This window comes from Lotus japonicus, chromosome 3 (genome assembly GCF_012489685.1).
Source record: "Lotus japonicus ecotype B-129 chromosome 3, LjGifu_v1.2".
NCBI lineage: Eukaryota > Viridiplantae > Streptophyta > Magnoliopsida > Fabales > Fabaceae > Lotus > Lotus japonicus.
The window spans coordinates 13,172,372-13,193,779 of NC_080043.1; the positions used below are offsets into that span (position 1 = coordinate 13,172,372).

At 36.4% G+C, this 21,408-nt stretch overlaps 3 protein-coding genes across 4 annotated transcripts; all 3 read left to right on the forward strand.

The window, feature by feature from the left end:
- Positions 1–224: 224 nt before the first annotated feature.
- Positions 225–2,888, forward strand: LOC130749115 (nuclear intron maturase 4, mitochondrial). The gene has a single exon (XM_057602410.1). It carries the CDS (start codon positions 415–417, stop codon positions 2,875–2,877), a length of 2,463 nt encoding a protein of 820 aa, XP_057458393.1. The 5' UTR covers positions 225–414; the 3' UTR covers positions 2,878–2,888.
- A 337-nt stretch (positions 2,889–3,225) lies between these two features.
- Positions 3,226–6,351, forward strand: LOC130749117 (protein ASYMMETRIC LEAVES 2-like). 2 transcript variants are annotated; one of them, XM_057602413.1, is made up of 2 exons: positions 3,226–3,363; positions 5,409–6,351. In XM_057602413.1, exon 2 carries the CDS (start codon positions 5,486–5,488, stop codon positions 6,206–6,208), a length of 723 nt encoding a protein of 240 aa, XP_057458396.1. In that variant the 5' UTR covers positions 3,226–3,363; positions 5,409–5,485; the 3' UTR covers positions 6,209–6,351. The 2 variants fall into 2 exon arrangements, with proteins under 2 accessions (XP_057458396.1, XP_057458395.1); XM_057602412.1 differs by lacking the exon at positions 3,226–3,363 and adding an exon at positions 3,371–4,751 and having other exon boundaries at positions 5,473–6,351.
- Positions 6,352–8,857: 2,506 nt separating this feature from the next.
- Positions 8,858–18,899, forward strand: LOC130749280 (uncharacterized). Its single transcript, XM_057602609.1, has 12 exons — positions 8,858–8,991; positions 9,392–9,466; positions 10,013–10,150; positions 10,730–11,641; positions 12,485–12,572; positions 12,659–12,732; positions 14,556–15,615; positions 15,705–16,000; positions 16,906–17,012; positions 17,557–17,707; positions 17,950–18,102; positions 18,399–18,899. The coding sequence occupies exons 1-12, from the start codon at positions 8,953–8,955 to the stop codon at positions 18,531–18,533; spliced, it is 3,228 nt and encodes a 1,075-aa protein (XP_057458592.1). The 5' UTR covers positions 8,858–8,952; the 3' UTR covers positions 18,534–18,899.
- The last annotated feature ends 2,509 nt before the right edge of the window (positions 18,900–21,408 follow it).

Here is a 21,408-nt window from a genome sequence, read left to right on the forward strand (position 1 = left end):
TCCTTCATACGTCGGCCGGTCATCTGGACCTTCTCCCTTCATACATAGGTCAATCCTCAACTTCATGCCTACGTTGGTTGGTCGGGAAACTCCAATGGTACAATAACCCATAGGTTAGCGTTGTCATACAAATCTGGAGAAAAAAACAAAATGAGAATATTTTAAAAATTGAGAAAATAGAAATATTAAATTTTAAAAATTAAACACTTAAGCTAAAATATTATTTTTTCTAATGCCCTTATACTTTTCCCCCCTCTAAGAAGCAAACACACATATTCAAGTGGCGATGGTGTTCAACGAGCGGCTCCGGCGATAGAGAAACCACCGTCAATCCTTCCCCTCCGTCGCTTCCACGGCGAGGACGACACAACACACGCCGATACAGTGGTCTGAACATTCCACGCATCCATTACCATGCCTAATGTCACCCCTTCCACCATTCTCAAATCACTCCACAACCTCTGCTTCCTCAGACTCACCTCTTCTCTCTCGCTTCCACTCACCGGAAACCACCATGCTCAGCCACCAAAACACGACGGAAACTTCACGCTGGCAACGGAACTCGCCTCGTTAATGGAACAATCATCCGAAGACGCCGCCAGTAAGAGAAAACCCATGACCCGAATGGAGCTCAAACGCTTCCTGGAGCTCCGAATCAAGAAACGGGTCAAAGCACAACGCGCCGCCGACGGCAAGTTCCGCGACCTCATGAAAAACGTGATCTCCGATGCCGAAACCCTTCGCGACGCCTACACCTGCATCAAGCTCAACTCCAACATCGTAACCGCCACCGCAACCGCCGCCGTATCCTGCGGCGATGACGGTTATTTCCTGGATGACGTGGCGCAACGGCTTCGTGAGGGGAGTTTTGACGTGAGTGCGAATACGAGTTCCATCTCGACGAGGACGAGGGGAGAGTCGAAGGAGGTGCTGGTGCTTCCCAATTTGAAGCTGAGGGTTGTTCAGGAGGCGGTGAGGATTGCGTTGGAGGTTGTTTTCCGGCCGCAATTCTCGAGGGTTTCACACGGTTGCCGGAGTGGGAGGGGCCGGGTTGCGGCGTTGAGGCATGTTTGCAAGGGGGTGGTGGGACCTGACTGGTGGTTTACTTTGCTTGTGGTGAAGAAGCTTGATGCTGCATTGTTGGCTAAATTGGTTTGTGTAATGGAGGATAAGATTGAGGATGGTTGTTTATATGGTTTGATTCAAAGCATGTTTGATGCTCGAGTTTTGAATCTCGAGTTTGGGGGGTTCCCTAAGGGAGATGGTTTACCACAAGAAGGGGTTTTGTCTCCAATTTTGATGAATGTTTATCTTGATGTGTTTGATAGTGAGTTTCACAGGCTGTCTATGAAATATGAAGGTGTTCGTGAGGGAGTGGTTGTTGATGGAGATAGGGCATTGTCTAAGAAATGTGAAGGTGATTGTGAGGGAGTGGCGGTTGATGGGGATAAGGCATCATCCTCCACGCTGCGCCGATGGTTTCGGAGACAGTTGGGTGGTGATGGTGTTGGGATGAGTGGTGTGGTTGAGGGCGACTCTGGTGTCAGAGTTTACTGTTGTAGGTATATGGATGAGATATTTTTCGCGGTTTCTGGTTCGAGGGATTGTGCTGTCAATTTTAAGTCTGAGATTGAGAGTTATTTGAAGGGCTCTTTGATGTTGGATGTGAAGGGTCAAGCTGATGTGTTGCCCTGTGAAGACACTCGAGGGTTGCGGTTTTTGGGGACTTTGGTTAGGAGGAGTGCTAGAGAGAGTCCTGCTGTGAAAGCTGTTCACAAGTTGAAAGAAAAAGTGGAGCTATTTGCCTTGCAGAAGCTTGAGGCCTGGAATTATGGGACGGTTAGAATCGGGAAGAAGTGGTTGGGTCATGGTTTGAAGAAGGTTAAGGAATCAGAAATCAAACATTTAGCTGATGAGAGCTCTCTCCTGAACAGGGTTTCCTGTTTCCGTAAGTCCGGGATGGAAACTGACCATTGGTATAAGGAGTTGCTGAAGATATGGATGCAAGATATTCAAACGAAAAATGTCAAGAGTGAAAAAAGTATCTTATCTAAGTGTGTTGCAGAGCCAGCTCTTCCGCAAGAGCTAAAAGATTCATTCTATGAATTTATGAAACAGGCAGAGCAGTATATTTCTTCTGAGGCAGACTCTATTCTCAAGCTTTTGCCAAATGAAAATAGCTCAACCGAACGGGTAATGGCAAAAACTGAGATTGTTGCTCCTATCAATGCCATAAAACAACGTCTCCTGAGATATGGATTGACTACTTCAAAGGGATTTCCCCGTTCTGCTAACTTGCTTAACATGCAAGATACGACTGAAATTGTAGACTGGTTTGAAGGGATTGCTTGCCGCTGGCTGAAATGGTATGAAAACTGTGCTAACTTTAGTGACATAAAGCTTTTGATTGCAGATCAAGTTAGGAAATCATGCATTCGTACTTTAGCAGCAAAGTATCGGGTACATGAAACGGAGATAGAAAAGCGGTTTGACTTAGAACTTAGCAGACTTCCATCAACACATGATGCGGAGAAAGAGATGGCGAATGAAGCATTGGATGTTCAAGCTTTTGATAATGATGAATCATTAATGTATGGAATTTCTTATAGTGGTTTGTGTTTGTTGTCTTTAGCAAGGATTGTCACCGAGGCTAGACCATGTAATTGCTTTGTAGTAGGGTGCTTGTCTCCGGCACCAAGAGTCTATACTCTTCATGTTATGGAAAGGCAGAAGTCTCCAAGCTGGAAGACTGGGTTTTCAACTTGCATTCATCCAAGCTTAAATAAACGGCGTGTAGGGTTGTGTAAGCAGCATTTGAGGGATTTGTATCTTGGTCATATATCACTTCAGTCCATTGACTTTGGTGCATGGAAGTGACCGCCATCAATTATATCAGCAACTTTTTTTCAGTTTCAGGATGTTTGGATTTTGGTCCTGTATTCCTTCCTTCACTTCATTCAAGATGAAGGTAATGTTGAAAATGAGGCGTGTGATGGAATTTAATACTTACTACATACCAGCAGAAAAGTGTAAAGGTATTCTTCTTTGTCCTTTAATTATGATATTTTTATTCTGCTGAATGATTTTATTTTATCTAATGGTGCTGTGCTATTTATATATTTGTAGAAGTCACCAAAGCATGAAAAACAACTATCTTGGAATTTTGGTGTCAGCTTCAAGGAGTTGCTATTGCCATCCTAATTTGAATAGAACTTTTCTGTAATCTTTCGCAAGGGCAAGCATATGTTCCCTTTGAAGACCTTGCTGATGATTTCAAACTATGGACACGACTTGTGCAATCATTTGTGCAAGCTGAGAGAATTGCCCAAGAAGTGAAGTTCAGAACTTGTCATCCTACATCAGGTTATCATCATTTCATTCTTTACTATAGATTTTACTGTATGTAACTTGATTCTCCTACATGCACAGCCAAATACATTTTAACAGTTGACCATGGACTGACATTCATGATGGTTGATGCCAAGGCTAAGGATGTTAAAAGATTAGTTTTGCGTTGAAATTTAAAACTGAGAAAGCCTGGTGTCCACTTCCTTTGTGTGCTGGACTCAGGAATCAGGAATGATTTAGAGTTCAGTCACAAATTACGGAGTGAAGTTTTAAAGCATGCTAGCATAACTGCAGAACAGTATCTATGTTCATGCAGCAAGGAGCCACTAGCAAATTTTACATTATCCAATTATTTGGTTGACCACACTATACGCCTATATCAATAGCAATGTTTCAGTTGAAAATGAATTAGGCCAGCCTGTTGAACTAGTCAGATGATGAAGTGGTTATGTCTCTGGTAAGTTCAATCATAAATTTGATCAGTTGAACCATTTAAACATTAAACTGCAGGTCTTGCCAGTTCAATCTTCAGTTTAGTTGTTAAAAATTATGTTGGTATTCTATTTTGTTACACGTAGGGCTTGTAGAACCTTTTTCCATTACTGAGAGCATCTGCTCTTGATTTTCCTTGTATTTGCTTTCAGTTTTTCCATCAATAAAGTAGTTCTTCATTGATAGGAATTCATCCTATCAGTAGAAATTAGAAAATTATCTTTAAGCTCTAATTTAGAAGTAGCTACTAAGTCAAATACTAGTCAAATGCTACTAGGTCGCTAGTGTTTTCTAGTTCAATATATACAGGATGACATATTGTTTTTTGAAAGGATGACATATTGTTAAATTAGTATATATGTAGAAATAAACCACTATAGAAGAAATAAAATCTTGCAGACCAATCATCCTCTTATTTTAATATCGTTCAGGTAGTTATATTTGCATTCATACCAGAAATCTTTTTTTCTTTGGTCAAACATACCATAAAATTTGTCTTCTTGCATTTAACACTGACGTATTGAGATTTGAGACATATATGGAAGGAGACAATATGCATAATTAATTATTATACTGGGGCCATGTCAATATCATCAAAATTGATTCTCTTCTAACGAACGTCTATTTTTGGAAAATATTACTAGTACACATTTGGTAATTGCTCAATGAATACCAGATGATGGCAGACTCATAAGAAATGATAATAATTGATTTGATTATTTATTTGGTTCCCATATATATAAATTGCCATGTCATGTATTGGAATCTTACTAGTATATATATATATATATACACTACCAAGTTAAGAAACAATTGAATATCACACTCTACAAGGGAGTGTCTTCCGCCTAGAATATTGTCTTCCTTCTCTTTGCTACTCAGGTTTTTGTTCAGCCTATGAAAGTGGAGCGGTAACTCAATTCTTTGTATTTTATATGCATATTCATGTAAACCCAAACCTTAGTCTACATATATGTGTGTGTGGTTACTTTGCTCTTTTTTATTTACTTCAAGGTTCTAATAACATGTCAAATTATTGACTGATCGAAACTGTAATGGCTGAGTTGACTCCCACTTTTTCTTTCATCTATTTCTTTTTCTATCTCTTCTTTTCTCTCTCTTTTTTTTCTCCTTTTTATGTCTATAGGCGTGGTAAATATGGGAGATTGAAATTCTCTGCACCAATTTGGTGCCCATTCCCTATCCCACTATAAAATTGTGTCATCAATTAAAAAAATGTATGAGTATGATAGTTATAAATTTAGGTGGTAATTTTTATTTGAAATGGCAAATTTTGATTTATAGGACATGCTAGAGGACACCAAACGAGGACAAATGATCTTAGTTTGAATTTGAGGTGTGAAGATAATTTTTTTCCCTGTCACAAATGCATGTGTTATGTGTATGACTTAATTAGGATGGTTGGTTTAAATTGTAAAAGAATCCAATAGAATGAAAGAAAAGGAAAAGAGTGTGAAGCCTAAATTAATGGATTGGCCATCTACCACATTTTGATTGACTTCTCTTTTTTCTGTTTATATTGATATTATTACATGTTTATAATACAGTAACAAATATCTCGGAGGTTTCATCACAGAAACTCACAAATTAGTGGTGTGACTGTGATTGCAGTAGAAAGACTACTATGGCCTCTTCTTCGAGTTCACCATGTGCAGCATGCAAGTTTCTGCGGAGGAAGTGTCAACCGGAGTGCGTGTTTGCGCCATACTTCCCACCTGATCAGCCGCACAAGTTTGCAAGTGTTCACAGAATCTTCGGTGCCAGCAATGTCTCCAAGCTTCTCAATGAGTTGCAACCCCACCAGCGTGAAGATGCTGTGAACTCCCTCGCCTATGAAGCTCATATGCGCCTCCGTGACCCTATCAATGGCTGTGTAGGAGTCATCTCCATCCTTCACCACCAGCTCCGCAAGCTCCAAATGGACCTTCTCCTCGCCAAAAATGAGCTCTCTAAAATCCAAAACTTTGGCTTGGCAATGGCAGGCCAAAATCTTGCTGCTACTACAGCCGCAGCTGCAGCAGCCAACATGGCCGCCACTGCTGCTGCCACTACCATCCCTCAGCATATGACAAACATGAGCGGCGGTGGGATTGGTGGCAGTGGTTGGGATAACTACCTACATTATCATCATCATCGCCATCAGTTTTTTCCAAGGGATGTAGTTAGTAACTTTGATTCAGGGAGCAGCTATGAGGCTAATCCCTTGGCCATTAACAACACCTCTCAACAACTTTCCAGTTTTGTGCAACTAAATCAGCTTCAGCTTCCTAGTGCTGCTGCGTCGGTTGATAACCGTCTCACTACTGTCCATCCCTCTTTAGGGTTTATGGAGGCAAGACATAATTAAAGAAATGGTCAAATGAGTAATTAATTAGCTTCCCCTTTTTTCCCCGCACAATTTCTGTTTGAAATTGTTCATTGCTTTCTTTTGTATGATCGATCGTTGATATGGTGAAATTCCAACAAATAAATGCATACTGTCACTGGCAATATTGCACAAATATGGACATAAAATGTTTGAAAGATTCTTCTTGTGTACTACAAGTCAATCAATTTGGGAAACGTCTATTTTTTTTCTTTGACGACAAAGATGAATAATATTCCGCTATTTTTTAAGTGCACGTACACAGAAAATAAATCAAAATCAAAATAATCCCTAAACAATAATTGACCATCTTTAACCAATGAACAAAAACTGGAAAGTTGTTGAGAGGTGTTGTTAATAGCTTGAACTGATTCAAGGCAATCAATTTAAATGCCAATAAGACACCCTTTTCAGGACATGCGTCACAATTATTATGATTGATTTACTTTTAAAAAAAAAAGAGATGTGTTGAATTTATAAAAAATAAATCAATCACAATAAGTGTGTTAGAGTGCGTCTTTAAAAGATTATCTTGCATTCTTGCTAGCCCTCCTTATTTACTTTTCAAAAAATAAATTAATCACGGGAAACATGACTGTGTGCTTCCTGTGCTTCCTATAAGCATTAAAATAAGTATGAAAGTAACCAAAGAAAATGATAAAGAATACTCTTAAAGTGTAAATAAGTTTTAAAAGAATATTTAATTTGTAGTGTTTAGCACAATTTTTTTGACTTTGAAGTTACTTTTAAGCTAAAGTTAGACCAAACACAATTTGTAACGAGCACTTAAAAAATAAGCTACTTAATTTTTTACAAAGAAAATATACAAAAGTAAGAAAAAAGTTAATGGGGCCTAGCCGTAGTGTGCTGAGGTTGTACTATGATCATTGTGTCGTGCTTTTATTTATGTTGGCTCTAGCACCACTTTTACCACCGCCGCCACCACCCTCCTCCACCACCACCACTGCCTCCACCCTCCACCAACACTTCCCCCATCACCCACTCCGCCGCCAGGTAACAACCACCTCCACCGGTACTGTCGTCACTAGGAACCATCGACCTCCACCAGCTAGCTTTAGGTAGCGTTTGGTAGACAGGTGAGAAGGGAACGGAACATGACACATGGTTTCGTTCTGTGTTTGTCATGATTTTAAGATGGAACGGAACGGGACAAAAGGCTCAAGGAACGAGACACTTTGGTTTTCTGGAAAAAGGTGGAATGGAAGGGAACGGAACGGAACACTCTCTTAAAACTTTTGCAAGTTCAAAAATACTCCTAATTTATATTTGAAATTTTATGTATCTAAACAGTTTAAAATCACTTCTAAAACTGAAAGCACTTATTATATTTGTAGACAAAGTTAAAGAAAATCTACTTTTTCAAAAAAACCACTTAAAATAAAATCAATTATTTTTTCAAACGTAAAATCACATTTTGTAAGTAATGATAAACAAGCCAATTAGAGGGTGTTTGATTCAACTTATTTTGAAAAAAATCACTTTTTAATCAAAAAAATCACATTTAAAATCAAAAAATCACTTTTTTAATCAAAATATCACTTTTGTGTTTGTTTCAGGTGAAGTTGAAAACATATTATTTGAAACAGTTACTTTAACTTATCATGAAAATCTATGATGATAGATGAGAGGAGATAAAAAAGTGATTTTAATTAGATTAGTCAAACACGAATCAACTTAATTAAAATATAATCAATTATTTTTTCAAAAGTAAAATCAGTTTTTGTAAGCATGATAAAAGAGCCAGTTGGAGTGCGTTTGATTCAACTTATTTTGGAAAAATCACATTTTAAACAAAAAATCATTTTTTTTAATCAAAATCTCACTTTTTGTGTTTGTTACAGGTGAAGCTGAAAACAGATTATTTGAAACAGTTACTTTAGTTTATCATGAAAAAAAAATGAAAATCTATGATGATAGATGATAGGAGATAAAAAAGTTATTTCAATAACATACTGAAACAACTTAAACAATATATAAGTGATTATTTTAAAGAAATAAATGATTATTTCATGAAGTAAGCAATAATAAACGGTTTCTATGCAAAATGTTCAATTGAGTTCAATTTGTTTTCCTCAATCAAATATTAAACATGCAGGGTTATATATGTAATTAAAACCATGGTTCTGTTCTATTGACTTGGAGTTACCAAACACAACACACAGAACATTATTGTCCTGTTACATCCTTTTCTGTCCCGTTCCGTTCTGTTATGTCATGTTTCGTTTCGTCACCAAACACTACTCTTTGATTTTTTTTTTCTTTTCCGTAAAGCTCTTATTTCAAACTTTAACTTAAAAGAAACTTTTAAGTAAACAAATTGGTCCAAACAATACTTAAAAATAAAATAATATATATAACTTTTAACATATGTCCTTTAAAAAAAAACATATGTGTATTTGTGTCAACTAATTAAGTTGATATAAAAGAAAAAACTCATTAAGTTATTCCTTCGAAATATTAAATATTAAGAATAAATGTAAACATATTTCATTTTTAAAAATAGTATGAAATGAAATGCGAATTTTTAATTTAATTTAAATTTTTTTCACCTCCAGTCGCAAAAGATATAATATAAATACAGCCCTAATTCGGCACACTGTATACCCGCGTCGCGTGTGATTCCATTTGGCGCCAAAATTTTCAGTTCGTTCCAATCTTGAAGACCTAACAGAACTTCTTCCAGATTCTTCGATTCCATTCCATCCATGGCCACCCAAGCTCTTCCTCCTCCTAATTTCTCCGAGGTTAGGTTTCACACTTTCACTTCTTCTATTTCCTTCCTTCCATTTTGATTTCCAATTTCAAAACACAGTAAACCCTGTACTAATTTTCAGGGTAATTTACCCATATGTATCTGTAATTGAATTATAGATCTTTGAAATTGCAATTATGGTCCCAAATTGCAGTTTGCAGTTTTTGTAATTTTTCATCATCACATTGTTATTGTAAATGCAAGAAAAATCATAATTATAATGGGTGTGTCAGTGTGTGTAGTGAGAGCATGAGATGATGTATGATAAGCATCCTGATAACTAATTTTAGTTTTTTTTCTTTATAATGTTGCATTGAAGACTGTTTCTTTGATTAAGCTTTTCGTATCTTCGATTTCGAAGGCTATTATGTGACACATGAAACATATTGCAGGATGCAGCTTGGCTTCCATGTTGGCTTCAGAATCTTGGAAAGGTGTCTCAAGCTCCTTCCGACCTAGCAGCGAAGGTTTCAAATCTAGCTTTCAGAGTTTTTTCTTTGCTCTATTTTATTTTTTGTGTAAGTAGATTGAAGGGGACAGGGTAGGGTGGCCTGGGGGAGGATTGAACCTCTATCCTGTTCATGAGTCATGCTTGCTTTTAAATTTTTTTTTGATAGGCAAATGTTAGCTGTTAGTAAACTTGTACAAATTATCCCTCCTCAAGGTTCAAACCCTGACCCTTCACCTACAATTACCCTTAGCTCAACCATGTTGTTTTCTTCGGTGCTTATATGTGAGGTTGAAATGTTTTCGTCTCGGATTTTTCATATTTTTAACTTCTAATCATGCCTTGTACCGTCTTTATATGGATATAGTGTAGTCATGACAATGGATAGATAATAGTATAAAGCATGTTTTTAGGGGTTTAAAATTTTTAATATCATGTCACTTGAGTCGTTAATTTGATTTCTGTCTATTACATTTTAGCTTGTCATTCAATTCTGAAAGTCTCCTGGAATCCTATACTGGTTAAATTCTTCACTGATGCCATCTCTGTTTTGAAATTGAGCTAGGATCTGGTACCTTCTCAAGAGAATGGTGGTGGTGGAAAGGACTTTAATGCAAGGGAAGAAGATAGATACAAAAGTTGCCATTTATTCTTATCTGGAGATGATAGTTCACCCTTTAGCGTGGCTCCATCTCCTGGAAATGTAAGTTTTATTTATTTCTCTGTCTATTTTTGTTTTCATTCTACAAATGGGCTTGAAGGTCTAATATTATTATGATGCATTCTCTAAATATTTGTTCAAGTGTAACCTTGTGATATTAATGTAGATTTCAAACTCTTAGTTGCCATAAACCAGTTTCATAAGATTCCGTACAATAATATGATTGGGATGCTTTGAATTTATTCTTAATTGGTTAACGCAGTTTATGTACTGCAGTTTACTTTATTTTTTTATCTGTTCGTCCTTATGAATCCTTGAAAATTGAAAAAGATATTGTTTCAACCATTTGAGCTACTTCCCAAATATTTTTCAGAAGCTAAATGGATTTAATTGTAACGGAAATGAACTTGAAAGTATGAAGGAAGGGCAGTAACTACATCTAGAAGATTAGTCCTGTGATTTTAGTCAATTTCTCTATTTTAGTTTGATGTGTCTGTACTCAATGACCTACACAAGCATGTTTTTGTGCCAAAGTTTGTCCATATGAATTTTTTGTTTTATATTTATTTCCCAAATCCGATACGCAGTTTTGATTGATCCATTTATATTTACCTGAAACAGGTATTTCACTTTAGTCTGCGTCTTTCTTCAGATGTTGACTCGTTCTTTTACCCAACCCAAGATTTGAATCAATCTCATGATGCAGTTGCACCAAGTAAAGCAGTGTCATCCCAACTGGCTCAACCTTCCAAGGATTGTAGAGAGAAGTTGCACTCTGTGAGCTACCACCGTGCCTGTGAACAAGATGTGTTGGCTGCCCCTGAAATTGTGGAAAAGGATGCTTCAATATCTCCCATGGATATAACTCATATAAGTGATTCTGTAAGGCATCAGCAAGAAAAATCTGAAGTCGACCGTTGCAAAAGTGCTGATGTTAGTAATGCAGTTGAGCTTTCTATTGCAGCATCAGAGGCATTGGTCATACATGATTTAGTAAAAATGGAATCAGTTTCAGAAACGAGTACAGAAGCTGTACTTGAGGTTGCACTTCGTGTGAAGCAGGCACGACTTGAGGGGTTAGAAGATGACTTCCATTCTTCATGTGAGGAATCTGATTGTAGTGATTCTCTTTCTGATTTGAATGATTCCTTTATGGAAGATGCCTATAAAGATATAGGTTTATCTATTGGTGTTTCCTTTGAGGAAAATCTATGCAGTCCAGCTATATTTCAAGCAAAAGGTGTGTCTAGTGCTGAAAATTATGATGGACGCAACCACAAACATAGTGATAGAGGGCTTACATCCCAACTTGCTAATTTTGATGATAAATCTCAACCAAATCAGTTAGAAGTCCATGTGGAGTTGGAGATGCAGCAAAATACAGACTCATCTCTTGATTCTGTACATGGTGAGAGCGAGATGCATTCTAATGATCCAGGTCTGGGTGCAAATACTCCACAAGATTTTGCAAATGCTCTTCTTATGCCTCATCAATACATAGAGAATAATACCAATGTTTTAGCCCTCAACCAGGTAAATGATCTTCTTCACCTTTCCTTTTCGGTTCCACGTGTCTAGAGAAATGTCAGTATTTTAGCTTATTATGAATCAATCATCTCAAAAGATTGAGTCATTAGATTAAGATAAATGGAAGACTTTCATTCTTTTATGAATTTATCATGCTCACTAATGAAAGATTCCTTTGTGCTTGAAGTGTGGATAATGCACTAAGGACTTGTTTGGGAGTTTGTGAGGGAGGGAAGGGGAGGCTTTGAGGGGAAGGGAAGGGGAGGGGAAGAGAGAGGGAAAGGAAGGTAAGCCCTCCCCTTGTTTGGAAGTTTAATATTCCTCAAAAACTCAAGTTTGGGGGAACTCTACAAAATAACTAAAGGAGAGTCTTGGAGGGGTTTTAAAAATATTCCCCAGCGCCTTTCCCCCCTTCTTAAAAAACTCCCAAACAAGGGGAGGGCTTCTCATTAGCCTCCTCTCTCCCTTCCCTCTCCTCCAAAATCAAACTTGCAAATAAAGCCTAAATATCCTACCTTGTGTTGAAATTCAATTTTATATTAGAAAAAAATAAGAATGACAATGATACAACTCTAGACTACTTTGGCTTTATAAGCTCTGACATCATGTCATAAGCTATGAGGTGAAGAATAAGACTGGTTTATATACTTTTACATCTTTAATATAGCCTTTGCTAGTGAACTAAAAGTAAATTTGATAAATATAAGAAAAAATTAGCAGTCTCATTCTTTGGTGTTGTCTGACTGTTTTAGCTCTTGCTGATCAGCATTGATTATCTCTCCAGTATTACTGGATTTTTCGTTTTTTTTCTTTAAAGTGATCAATGGTACGTTGATTTCTACTTTCCAGGCACTTGCTTTGACTATGGATGATCTGACTTCAATCAAGCAACAAAACAGTGTCAACTCTTCATTTGTTGAGACTTCTGGGAGTTCTAGTGAGTTTAAGTACTTTCTCAGTTTTTTTGGCTTTCCATTCCCTAGCTCTTAAAATTTATGTGATTTTTGGTGTTAACTTATTTAGAAAAAGAGAATTGGGCAACATACCTAGCTCCAGAGAGATTTAGAAGCCGCTGGTTAGGGGGCTGGACAAGCAAGGTGTGGCATTTTCTCCTTTTTCCTTCACCTTTTACTTAATTAGTGATGCCAAATTTGGAGACTTTAGACTTTGACACCCATGAATTCTCTTCATATTCTTGTTTCCTAAGAAATAAGGAGATCCCATAGGAACCACAAACATGGTGACTGCCCATTTAGGAGAAGTTGGGTAGTCTTACTATCTTAGGATATTAGCTTCTTCCCATTTCCTACTTTCGTTCACTATATGATGCTTTCTTCTTTTACAATTAACAGCTCATATAATGAAGTTTTAGAAAAAAATAGAAGGCAAAATTGTAGTGAAGCTAGGGTTATTGCAACCTTTATGGCAATATAATGCTGCAATCAATCAGATACTACAACTAGAGATTCTTAATAACTCAATTCTGACTCAAGCATCAGCCTTTTATGTCTGAAATGCTTTTGTGGATATAATTCAAGATTAAAATGGTGAAACTTTGTGTCTGAGGATTGTTTCTTCAGCAGTAGTTTACTGCTACATTTTATAGCAGCCAACGTTCTATCCCAAGAATTACGAAAGGAAAATGTTATTTTATCCTAACTTTTACTTTGCCTAAAATCATAAAGTTGGGTGGCACAATCATACATTTCTGAGATAGTTCGGTGACTACTGGGGATAGCTGGTATTGATCAAAATTAGACTCGTAGGATTATTTTTCATGCTAATAAGTTAGTTTCTGCATGTTTCTACTGTGCAGTAGGGGTCGGCTAGCTATGGGCTCATCACTTATGGCTGTCAGTAGTAATTCCTCCTTTGAGAGAGTGAACATGTTAAAACATAAAAGGTCATTTAACATTAGCACTTATTTTTCCTGGTTGACCATTCTACTTTATGGGTGCTTACTACACAAATCAAACAAAAAGGACACCGAATAACTTAATTTGATTTCTAAATAATTCGATTTTGATCTTTGTGTTGGTGTGATACAATACAGAAGATACTGAATAACTTAATGCATTTCCCTGTTCCAGTTCAAGAATGTCTTGACTCTTATACTATGGTTTCTTATCAATTGCTTGTGTGTGCTGTTAGGGATGACGATTAGATCCTTACCATAAAATGGGTCTGAGTTTGGATTTTGTGGCTATTGGTACTATAGTATGCCACCCTCTCAAGCCCCCTAATAAATTTATTATGTTGACTTGAAGTATTTTTGAATTGTTGAATTTAGCTGTTTGATATTTTATAATTAGGAATAATACGACCTTTGAATATTTTTCCAATTGAGTTATATGCTATACTCTTCATGAATATATTTTTGTTAATTTTTCACAGTAAATATTTATCTTATATGTGCATTATTTTTTTACTAGGTTGTCAAACAAACACAGTATGTAACATTATATTCCAATTGACTAAACTGCGAGCATTAATTCTTGCCAGTTGATACTGTTATATAGGTATTCGGCAGGTAAGGGTGGTATTAAAGTTTCTACCCATGCGGGTACGAGTCTACCAAGTATAAGCACTAATACCTACCCAAAATATACTCATTGTTGTCCTTAGTGACGTGTGGAAATGCTAAATTGTCACATATGGCCGTTAAACTTCTATTCTGGTTGGGGACAAAATTCCATCAAATAATTTTATTTCTTTTAGTAAGCCTAGCCACTTGGTTCTCTTTAGTTGCGACACACCTTCTCTACACTTGCCACTTGATTTTGTTCAACATTCTATTCAAATTTGCATTACTTCTTTCGGATTATTATCTTGTATCTATATGTTTTTTAGTGGATTTCAGCATCTTCATGCTCTGCTCTATTCTTGATTGGTTTTAACTTCGCTGTCTTCCTTTTGGAAGGAATTAGATTCATCTTCATTGAATCGGAATAATGCAGAACGGATTCCAAAGTTTGTTGCCAGAGAGACAAGCTTTCTCACAGAATCTGTAGATATTGTCCCAGATGAGAACTCTTGTGTGCTGAAACCTGATCCGAAGTGTGCCAGAAGTTCTCAACTAAGTATGGCTTCTGAAAGTATACACAACAAACCTGATGAGAGTGTATTGCATTCTCAAGATGTGGTCACATGTTCTAATCTATCACTGGTTGATCCTCTGTGTTCAGTAGTTCCATGTAGCATTGCTTCAGAACATGCCAATGACAAAAATCATGCTGACAAAGAAAATGATACTGAGGATTTTGTCCCATCTACCTCTGAATTTGAGGTTGACAATTTTCAAAGGATTTCAGATAAGAATTTTACATGTGACAGTAGAGATAAAAAAATTATGTCTATACTAGATGGGGAAGATATTCCAATTACTCCAATTGAGGTGGTTAAACAAATGAGTGAAAAGTTAACTAGGGTTGAGCATACGGGTCTTAAGACTTATAGCATGATTTTGCCAAACCAAGCTCTTAACCTAAATTGTAATTTGAGACCATTTCCCACTGAGCAGAGTAGGGATGGTGCATCTTTGAGTACTAGGATTCCCGAGTCTCCTGCATCCAAGCAAGCAGATGGAAACAAAAATGAAGAAAATCATCTATATTTGGTTGATCATACGTCAGTTAAAGAAATAACAGATGACCAGAGTGATGAGTTAAAACTAAAGGAGACAGAAACGACACAAGAAAGGAGGTCACCTCTTATTCTAAACCACAGGATGCGCCGCCGCTTGGTTGGTGCTAAAAATGTTGTAAATGATATCAGTACAGAAACAAATATAAAACAGAATGAAGTACCAGAAGCTGCCGTTCAGCCTCAACAGAACAATAACCTTAAGGAGCTACAGCTTGAGTGCAATAAAATTCATGGTAGACATGTTAGAGTCAGAAAGCAAGTACGTTTCTCAGAAAAAGTGGAGGAACTTCATCAAAAAAGGAAATTTTCAAAGTTGGAATCTTCACTTAAAAGATGTAAGTATATAATTGTTTGGGAAATGTATATTTCAGTTTTAGAAATTTTGTACTGTAAAAGTTACTTGTTTTTTGCTGAAATGATGTAGGTTCATCTGTTACAGCAAAAAGGCCACGGGCATCGAAATCATTGACCACTTCTGTACCTCATAAGAAAAACTCTTTAACAAATTATTGCAGAAGTGTAGTGAATGAATTTATATTTAAAGGTACAGAGTTCCTCCTCACTGGATTATCTAGTCAGAAGGAAAGGGACACGGAAGCACTTATAAGAAATTCTGGTGGGGTGGTACTTTTTGATATTCCTTCTCCTCCAAATTCAAGGGGAAAAAGAAGTTCAACCTTATCTCGTATGCAGCTTCCTATTATTCTATGTAGGAAAAAGGTTTGTTTCTAACAATCAATATTAGCCCTTTTGTCATTTTTTTATTACGTATGCATTGAACCTCTAACACTGTTTATCTGTCTACTGCTTTAGTTTTTCTTTCTTTGTCTCTTTATTTGCATTAATCTCTTCCTATATGCCCCAGGGGATTCATATCAACAGTTAAATTGCAAACCTTAATAAGTATGGTCTGCACAGTAACCTCATTTTTTAAAAAATTACACAGTTAAATAATGGCGTTGCTAATTGAAAACTAAGAGGGACTTTGTTTCATGGTATAGCAATGGCGGATCTTGAACGTAATAAAATTTTATCACAAATTAAATATATCATATATGATATTATATTATATATCAAATTTTTTTAGTCCTCCTATAGTATTGAGTGGTGAGTACTTCTTCCATTCATATTGTGACACTTACCCATATATGGTTAATTATCCATACTTGTCAAAAAAATTAGAACTCAAGTTAAAATTACAAACACTGTCACTTTTATCCTGATTTTTCTAAGGGGGAGTGTTGAGTATTCGATATTAAGGGAGGACCGAAAATTTTCTCCAAATATAGGAATGTTATATTCCGAAGCTCACTTTCTGAGCAATACTTTCACATTCCTTGAGACAAACACACTCTAAAGTTGACTTAAGGGATTTAAATAATAATTTAGCCCACAGATAGGATTCACAAGTCACAATAGTTAACTAAGTTTCGTTTCATGGAGTTTCTCAAACAGTTTTTTTATTCTTTCTTTTTATATAAATATCATTGAAATGCTTGTCTTCTACCTTCACAATGAAGTTGTAGTCTTTCAATGAAAGAAGACATTTAACTAGTTATTATGTTTCTGTCATATAATGACTGCACTGTTAACTTAAATAATGGAGTCTCTTTTGTTTTTCTCAGCTACAAACCATCAAGTTCTTGTATGGCTGTGCTGTTGGTGCCTCAATACTAAAAGTTGATTGGCTTAACGATTGTCTTGCCTCTGGAACTATTTTACAACCTGAGAAGTAAGTTGTCTTCTCCATGAATTGACGTTTTCTTCTTAAATTTTATGTACCATACTCTTTGACAATAAGTAGATACAGTGTTTGTTGTAAAACTTAGACGAATCTAGCCATGACTTTGACAATTTAGGTCTTAATTTGGAATTATGATGATATTCGTAGCAGGTCACATTTGTTTCATGGTGATAGAAACAGAGATTCTGAGAAAATGAAAGAAAGACATTGTAAGATATCTAGAGAAAATTGTGAGGGATCTGAAGTGTAACCTTATTACCTTAATCAGTTTTTTTGGCCACCAGTTATCATTCGGTGCTTAAGTTAATTGTCTATATAACTTCGTTTCTATTAACACCTCCTCTAGTATATTTTTACATTGGCTTAGCTGATGCAAAGGATAGGTTTTTGTTAATGCAATGATTTTTTGTTTGCTTGTTTCTTTAATCTGTTGAAATATTTGACATTATCTCATATTTTAATGATATATGTAATCGAGCAGATCTTCAAATTCCTTCTCCACTGTTTCATGATTCTGGTTTCTTTGTATTAGATACATGATTCTTCCAAATCGAAAGGACATGCAATGGACCAGTATTGGGACGGCAGTTCGTCATAGAAACCGAAAGCATGTTTTTGAAAGAGTAGGTGTTATGCTTCACGGGAAGCCTAGCTTCTGCACCAAATTAGCATGTATTATTAAGGTAAGGTCCTTTTTTTCACACCTTTCTTTTTCTTCTCTTGTCTTGAATCTTTCCTTGATGTTTTTATGGTTTTACTTTTACAACTTTGTTTTTATGTAACAATGCAATGTAGCTATGTAGGTGTGAGTGTGTTTGGGTACAGATAACAGACTATAACAATGCAGTGATACTCTAATGCAATATCCCTCAACACTTTTATGAACTTATATACTTCTATTTCTCTCTTTTGTTATGTTGCTCAGCATGGAGGTGGACAGGTGTTCAAAACTCTTCAATGGTTAGTACGGAGCACTGATGAACAGAGGACTTCGGTGGGAGTTATTGTCATTGAAGATAAGGCTACGATATCACGTCATCTGAAGCACTGCGCTCTGGAGAGGGCTATTCCTACTATGGTAAGTAGCAAGTACACAATTTACATTTTACTTTTATTATAGGTGCTCAGTATATGTGCCTTGTGAAAGAAGAAAGTTATTGGTTCTGCATCAACATGCTCAAGCATCTACCATATTTGTGTTTGTCAAGTTATAGAAGGTGGGAGATCAGAGGAGTTAATAATACTATTCAATCTTTACATTGATATTCAAAGATTTAATTCCTCTCATGCTCTCAAATAATATGCTTGCTCTCTATCTCTCTCTTTGTGGGGGTTTCAGTGTAATCTGAAGTGTCTATTGATTATCTTTTGCAGCCTTGTAGCTGGATCATTGAGAGCTTATATTTGGGAAAGTTGCTTCCATTCACGGAAGAAAACAACGCAAATTCATTGCCATTTGTTAAAGTCCCTGATGTTCCATGTGCTGTGGATATGAGTGAAGAAATATAAAATTTTGTTTTAAGCTGCTATTTATTAGCCCAGACAATGAATAAGTAAGTAGTGTAACCATGATTGTGTCCAAAATAACTGTGCATATTAATGTAGGACTAGATAGACATGCACCCGCAGGTTGTACAACCGGGTAAATGAAATGATTCGATTTTTAGTTAAAAATGTATAATAAATCCTGCATGTTTTTTTTTTGGCTTTTTGTATATGCAAAGGTATCTTTATCCTGAAGCAGAGAACTTGTCATCCAATAATGATCTCAGCAATCGCCAACCCTTTGCGCAGATAAACAAAGATAGTTTAAACTTCAAACCAAATATTAACATGGACTTAGCATAACAAACTAGCATTTTATTTTTTTGGTTTTATGATGCTAGCTTTGATTAGGATTGTTATGTTCTTCATGCATATGATGAGTGGCTAAACATCCTCTCTAAAGGTTACAATGTAATTGATGATGTGAACTGCAATTTTATCTAGTATTTTGTTTTCTAAATTTGATTGGTATTATCTCTCCATTTTTGTTCTATATTCTGGCATGAACAATCGAAGTATACTTTTACTGATTAACATTGCTTGAAAATGAGATGTTAGTTTACGGATCTGAGAGATGAACGAGTGTATGGGAATCAAATATAATATTTCTTGACCATGTGGTATATATGTTTAGCTTTCCTTCCTATACTTACAATTAAGTTAATTCTTTTAACTAAATTCTCTGTGCTTCATTCTCTTTTTATTCTAACATTCTATACGACTAACTGTATACTAGGTTAAGTACGAGACTTTTAACTCGCATGACCAAACTGGTTAACAACTTGAGAGGTACAATCGATAATCATAGAAATTCATAAATAAAATAAAATTCGGGGGATCATAATCAATTTCCATTGTAACCTTAAGACCTCTAATCTCTGATTTTTCTCTCTTGAAATTTGTTTTATTATTTTCTTTAATATTGTGCAATGCCTACAAACCATCGTTTAACCAACCCTTTGATTCGCCTAGACAATCAACACATCTCTTGAAATTAGTTTGATGTTTTAGTCTATGGGGTTCGATGGCTGGAACTTCATCTCTCTATTAATTTTTTGGTAGAGTGCGCTTGCTCTATAAGCATGTTTGAAACACAACAAGTTTTTTGTGTCGTTGTCGGGGACTAAATTTAAAATATTAATCGAAAGAGATTTTGTTGATTAAGGTTTTAAATTTTAGTATTCCTTTTATTTTTTATTTGGTGTGGTTAAGATGAATGCTAATGCATTCTTTGAGACCTGTTTTTCAAATAGACAGTGAAATTGAGAAGGCATCTCGCTCCCAGGCTAGCAAAGGAGAAGAAAGAAATTAAATGATAACTATGGAGAAAGATCCACCACCACTGCAAGTGAGAACCCTGCAAGACTAATTCACTCCCACCACTGGAATGACGGATAGCATTTGTCGTCCTATAGTGACTACAATAGACTCTGCAAGTTGAAGTTATCGTTTCTCTCAATGGTCCACTATTAATATTTTAAATATTCTTCCTATATTTTAAATTCACTTGAGACATATTTATGATATCAAATATTTCAATTTAAATTAAATTTAGAAAAAGTATATATCCAAGCACATAGTTGGGATAATGTTTTTTTTTTTTTTAGAATAAAAGTCATGATATTATTAATGAAAAAGTCATGAGAACAATCCTCTCATGTAGATGGAAAGGCAAAGCAAGACAACAGATATCCTGAGCAAGCAAAAGCAAAGCCTAACCCCCCGAGCTAAAAATTGGGAACACAACGGATCTAGAGTCGAGCCTCATTAAAACCCCCAAAGGAAAAACCCAATGGGAAAAAACCAGAGGGGGAAAAAGAGTACTCAAGCAATAGACAAAAGATCTCAATATTAGCGAACAACCCCAAACATTAAATATTATAATAAAGATCAACATACAGTAAACAAAAAAAAAGGAGTCCTCTATATAAGGATAAGACAAAGAGCCGAAACCATCAAGAGCCCATCCAAGCTATAGACTCATTGAAATAAACCAGGTCCTTAGAGTGAATAGCACCTCTTTTGGCCAGCTTATCTGCCTCAGAATTCGCTTCCCTGTAGATGTGAGACACTTTCAAGCAATTCACCTCCACAAGCCATTGATCAATTTGGTTTAGCATACTTAGAAGCTTCCATGGTCTATTGCTGCGATTATTGATCCAGCCCACTGCCAAAGAGGAGTCGCTTTCAATAGAAATATTGCGAATCATTTTAAGCAAACAGAACTGCAAAGCCTCATGAACAGCCTTAACTTCAGCCTCAAAAGCAAAGCCCAAACCAGTATTTTTGGAGAAGAAGCCTAAGATTTCATTCCCGTAGTTTCTTAGAACACCACCAATTAGGCCTGAGCACCGGTCGGTTTCGGCCGGATTCGGGTCGAATTTACGGGTGTGGGCGGGTTGAAATCAACAAATTCCCCAATCCATTTCCGACCGATTTAAAGCAACGGTTAATTCGGTTTCGGGTTAGACGGGTTTCGGTTAACAGGGGTGGGTTTACACGGGTTTCACAGAACAAAAAGAATTGAGAAAAAAAACAGAGGAAGAAGCAGTCAAGAAGAGAAAAGGAGGAGCCGAGGAGGTGGCCTTCCTCATCAAACAAATAAAACAGAGATTGAAAATCAGATCCCAAGCAAGATAAGAGGACGGATTTGTCATCTGATGATGACAATATCATCGAGTCCTCATCAAGGTTCTTGGATCTTGATCGGCAACGCTCAGTTGTTGTGTAGCCGTCGGCGCCGTTTCTGAGAGAGAGAGAGAGAGAGAGAGAGAGAGAGAGCATTAGGGTTTCTAAGAGAGAAAGCAATAGCATGAGGCTGAGAGATGAGAGAGTAGAG